This window comes from Mytilus edulis, chromosome 7, assembly GCF_963676685.1.
Source record: "Mytilus edulis chromosome 7, xbMytEdul2.2, whole genome shotgun sequence".
In the NCBI taxonomy this organism is placed as follows: Eukaryota; Metazoa; Mollusca; class Bivalvia; order Mytilida; family Mytilidae; genus Mytilus; species Mytilus edulis.
The window spans coordinates 4,484,795-4,490,794 of NC_092350.1; the positions used below are offsets into that span (position 1 = coordinate 4,484,795).

General features: G+C 32.3%; 1 protein-coding gene across 1 annotated transcript in view; it reads left to right on the forward strand.

The window, feature by feature from the left end:
* The window catches only part of LOC139529766 (slit homolog 2 protein-like), a 28,179-nt gene extending 23,688 nt beyond the window's left edge, over positions 1-4,491 (forward strand). Inside the window, exon 4 of the mRNA XM_071325643.1 lies at positions 2,844-4,491. Coding sequence (XP_071181744.1) covers positions 2,844-3,582 — 739 coding nt within the window. The 3' untranslated portion in view covers positions 3,583-4,491. The remainder of the gene's footprint in view (positions 1-2,843) is intronic.
* Positions 4,492-6,000: the final 1,509 nt, after the last annotated feature.

The window sequence follows — 6,000 nt, forward strand, 5'->3', positions numbered from 1 at the left end:
TTTTGGTTGTTGTTCCATTGCTGTACTGTTTGTTTTGGTTGTTGTTCCATTGCTGTACTGTTTGTTTCGGTTGTTGTTCCATTGCTGTACTGTTTGTTTTGGTTGTTGTTGCATTGTTGTATTGTTTGGTTTTTTTTTAGTTGTTGTTTTATTGGTGTTTTGTGTGGTTCGGTTGTTGTTTCATTGTTGTATTATATGTTTTGTTTGTTTTACTATTTATTTTGTTTGTTGTTTTATTGTATTGGTTTTTTTTCAAGCTGTTGTTTCATTGTTGTACTATTTATTTTGGTTGTTGTTTAATTTTTGTACTGTTTGCTTTGGTTGTTTCATTTTTGTACTGTTTGCTTTGGTTGTTGTTTAATTGTATTGTTTTTTTGTTGCTGTTGTTTCATTGTTGTACTATTATTTTGGTTGTTGTTTATTTTTGTACTGTTTGCTTTGGTTGTTGTTTAGTTGTTGGTTTTGGTTGTTGTTTCATTGTTATACTATTTGGTTTGGTTTGGGTCTTGTTTCATTGTTATACTATTTGGTTTGCTTTTGGTCTTGTTTCATTGTTTTTTACAATATAGTTCATTATATATCTATTTTGGAATTTTGGTTGACATTCTGTTGATCCATGAAAATAAATGACCAAGTATACTACATTGAAGCTCCTTATTAAACCCATATTTATCTTTCCTTAGTATTTTATTATTTTGTGTATTTAAGTTGTAATACTTTTATGGCATATTACTATTTTCTGCTTCGGTGACAAATTAGTAATGTTGTTTTCAGTTTGATAATTTGTTTGACCAAGAAAACTGTGACATACATTGATTAAACAACCGTTTACGTACGATTAGGTCGGTCCATTAAGTCTAATTAGTATTTTGTAAGGTCACCGACCTGATCAGGCGTAAGACGTCAATTTTAATTTTAAATAAGTACTTTTAACCTATTTACCTAAAATACAAACTTTAAACTCCCTCTTCTTGCTAATCTGTTCGTACGAAGGTGGGTCGAACGCTATCGAAACAACTAACTAACTATCAAATCGATGTATAAGGAGGCAGACAGCACCTGTTGAACAATCGAAATGTATGACGTCACTTATAGACAAAACAAGAACAAAAATAATCAACAATCAACCTATATTTGAAAATTTAAAGTTTGGTCGAACTGCAAACGTCAACTAGACGTTATATAGTTATATAGGTGTGGAATGCACTACCAGGACTACTAAGCTTAATCATTAAGTCTAATCATACTTTTGTAAGGTCACCGACCTGGTCAAGCGCAAGGCTGCATTTAAAATAAGTATGTTTAACCTATTAACTAGGGAATTAAAATACAACCTATAAATTATAACTGTGATGTGGACTGCCTGGTCGATATTCACTCCATACATTCCGTATTTGACACAATTTACTTTATTTTTGTTGGACTGCTGTCTTCTTCCAATCACATCTTCGCAAATTAATGTTAAAACATATTCAATTTGATACTCTAAATATAACAGAAGACGGTTTTGAAAAGCAGTAGGGATTTTTTTCCAGCTTACATACAATAGTAAAAATTCGAGTAATCAGTATAAGACAATTATTCTACCGAAATGCATGCAATTTATTTCAAATTCTTAGGTAAAGAATCATTGTAGCATGTGATACAATTAATTTCAGTCACTAGGACATCATACTGTACTTTAATGACTAATATTAAATATAGTTTGAAATATGAAACCAAGTTCTATTTTAATTATGTCTTTATGTAATTTTATAAGACTAAACGTGAAAGACCGTTATTATTAAACCAAACGCTTGTAAGTTTGTAAAATGTTAAAATGACTGATCGCTAACTATATATTTATGAACTGTTAAGATTTCTTGTATTGTTATCTGCATGTATATTATCTGTCTAAGGGACATAGTTACGTTGTTTCGTCTAACTGTTTAAATAACTTTATTCAAATGACAAATTTTGATATACCACTTCTAGTTTACTCCTCTCGGATATGTATTGTCATCTTCCTTTATTAATAAACCCAAATTGTTGCCTTGGATATAGAACTATGTTTATCCGTGGACTAACGACAGTAAAACATTTGCTAAACTTGGATGACTATTTGGCTGTGCGCGGGATTTATATATACGCAGCCACGTATTTAAAAATAAAAAGGGAAGCTGAATCCAACGGCTCGTGTACAGAGATTTCTACGTTCACTGCACGTCGAAGATTATTTGCAATCTCTAAGGAATTTGTAGGTGTCGTGTTAGAGTCCGTAGATGACCTCTTTCAAGACAAATTTTCTGGCCCTATCTAACATATCCTTCTTTCCTGTGGCAAATTTACACCTTTTATTCCGGTCACTGTACCTTACAGAATTCACATTTACCTATGGTTTTAATTGCTTATCTTGTTCTGAATATGCATTAAATGAATGCCGCTGCATGGGCATTTAGGAATGAAAAATAAAAACAATAATCTATCAATTCATTATTTAGTTCTAGTCTCTGTACGCTATAAGGGTGTAGACATCTCCGCTGTTTTCAATGTTTTTATATTGTGTTAGTTATCTTTGAGGAACATTCAGGTACTTAAAGTTACTCAGAGTCCAACGAGAAACATGCCGATGTTCCCTTATCTTATTTGTCCTTCGCTATAGAAACGGCGAAACCTTCACTAAAAACTTAAAGATATCAAAAAATCTAACAAGAGTGTTTTCCTGTTCAAAATGATTTATCACTTTAAATCAAACTAACATTTTAAAGCATAAGCAAATACCTTTCTACATGATTGTAAGTCATGTGACATTATTAAGTTCACAAACGTTAGGACTAACCCATTCTTCTTATTTTATTTTTCAGAGCAATGAATCGAAAGTTGATAAATAAGCACGTGACAGTTTACGACTGGAGAAACGCTCCTGTTTCCAATGGCATTCTCGTAGCTGAAAACTGGGCGCTAGTTGGAGCAACAGCTTTAGATCATGTACCAGTTAATGAAATAATCGTAAAAATAGGCCATGGCAAACTTAAGGCCAAAGTAATGAGCGTAATCAAACATCCATTACTATCTCTGAAAATGCAGAATTACGACATTGCTTTACTGCAGTTGGGACCAGATAAAATTAATGACTTTGATGGAACAATTCCGTGTTTTCTTACACAACGGCAATTTAAAACCATTACAAAAATAATTCCAAGATTTACTGTCACAGCACGAATAAGAAAAGGCGCCAAATCAAAACTAAAAATACGAAAAGGAAAGTTAGTGCGGTCGTGTAAAGAAACTGACTATCTGTGTTCCTATTTAAAGAAACCAAAACAGAAAACAGATATGTTATTGAATGGATCACCTCTGTATGTTGGACACCAGAACAATTTACAACTAGCCGGTATAGGTTTACAACCATCATTGTCCCATGATATAAATCAAGCTAAATTCATTCCGTTGTGGAAGATATCAGACTGGGTTAGTACTGTGATGCAGGAGTACAATAAAAAATGTCATATTGACAAGAAAAATAAACTTGTATGTTCACAACTTAACCTACCACACGCTAATGATTTATACGCAAAAATGCAACACAAAGAAATCCACTGAGAAGTTCTGCATGGTAAACAGAGTTCGGTAATTATCGGACATTCCATTCAAGCATTTATTGAGTTACTTCAAGCTTGAGAAAGGACATGGAAAGTCATTTTCTGATTGAACTCGTGTAGCATTTATCCATGCAATGCATTTACCTGACAACGCGAGGAGCAGAATCAGAAAGCATATGTGATAATTAGTTTACAATGTCACAGTGTAGTGCTATGCAAAACAATGACGATTTCAGCGACATGTTCGTTATGTGCAATGGTTCATTTCAAAGCGTGAAAACAACATTATACATAGTGAGAGCGAGAGCGAGACAAGTTTCCCATTTTGTAAATACATGTATGCTCTTCGTCTCTATTTCTAATTTGGAAAGAGACGTGCTATTAATAAAAAAACATATAATTGTCAAGTCAATAAGCATGTGTACATATATCATCGTGGACTATAATTTATTTTGTATATACAAGTGATGAATGTCAATATATATACCAGACAATGTTTAGGTTCTCTTAAATATTCTTTATTGCTTTTTTTCACAAATGATTACACCGAAAATAAACTTCAATATTCCAAATCGTTCAATCAAAAGGTAAACACACTCAAAAGGTGAAATTGAAAGTTTTGAATTCGGCAATAATACATAGAACTATTAAAAAAAAAACACAAAAATAAAAACTCAACTACGTACACGGTTGTCGAGACAACTTACATTCTAAAATGCCCCTTTTTGACATTCTGTTATGATCTTTTTGTATGTATATTGTGATAGCGCTAGCATTGTTCTATTTTGTTGTCTCATTTGTTGTATTTTGTTACAATATTTTTATATGAAAAACAGTATTTGTAAATATTATTTTTTTTACATCTGTTAACATTCAAAATGAATGATTTATTTATTAAAATTAGAATTTATTAACATGTGTTTTCATTTTTACTTGTGATTCACGAAGCATGTAGACTTGAATTTTGTCTGCGTGTTCTTTATCAATGTCATTATATTAAATCGACTCATATAAAGTCATTTCTGTTTCTGGTAATATTTTCTGCCAACTAAAGCACACCTCCTGGAAACCTCTTTACTCTAACGAGATTGCAGTTCAACGACACACACGAAAAAAAACCCACTTCCCAACATATATGAAAATGTCTGGGAAGGTCATTTAAGTTGAAGGTTGTACGATGACCTGTAGATGTGTACATATGCTCTACCTTTTGGTCATTATTGAAGTATAAAAGTATTGACAAAAATACCGAACTCAAATTCAAACAGGAAAAGTCCATAAAAAGTCCATAAAAAATAACAAAAATCGAATTTGAAACTTTATGAACTAACAGAACGAGTGGAATAAATGTCATACTCCTAACTTGGTACGGACATTTCCCGGAGAAAATGGTGGGTGAAACCTGGTTTTATAATTAGCTAAACCTCCCACCTGTATGGCAGTTGTATACAGTTACGTTTTAGTGATAACATTTGGTGAGCAACCCTATTACTAGTACTGGTTATGTGACAAGAATTTGGAGAAAGCAGCTAAAATTGTGTAAAAATACATTACAGACATACGACTTACGTCAACTGACTAAAAATTCATACAAATAAATGTAACGAAGACACCAATAAAAAAGTTGTATTTAATTGTACATTTGACAAAGATGTCAACAAAAAAGTTTTTGTAATTGATAGTACATACAATATATAGTATGAACTTTCTCTTGATAACATACAAATTAGAAAACAATATAAAAACAAGGAAAACATCAATATAATAAAAACCTCTTGCGTCCGAATCGCAAATATGAACCCACGTGCACCAGGAACACCCAAAGTCAAGATATAAAAAAGAAGATGTGGTATGATTGCCAATGAGACAACTATCCACAAAAGATCAAAATGACACAGACATTAACAACTATAGGTCACCGTACGACCTTCAACAATGAGCAAAGCCAAGACCAAAGTCATACGACCAAAACACATAATAGCACAAAGATAAATAAATGGTAAACTATAAATTAATTAAAAATAAAAAGATACACAACATCAGTGTTGACCGGTTAGTGATAAAGTAGTTTTCGACTACTTAGACCACTCGATTACAGAGGCCATAAGGGGAATGACAAAAGGAACATTATGAAAAACTAGAGGCTCTAAAGAGCCTGTGTCGCTCACCTTGGTCTATGTGAATATTAAACAATGGACACATGGATTCATGACAAAATTGTGTTTTGGTGATGGTGATGTGTTTGTAGATCTTACTTTACTAAACATTCTTGCTGCTTACAATTATCTCTATCTATAACAGTACTTTCTGTGGAAAATGTTATTGAAAATCTTCAAATTTTAAGAAAATTGTTAAAAATTGACTATGAAGGGCAATAACTCCTTAGGGGGTCAATTGACTATTTTGGTCCTACTGACTT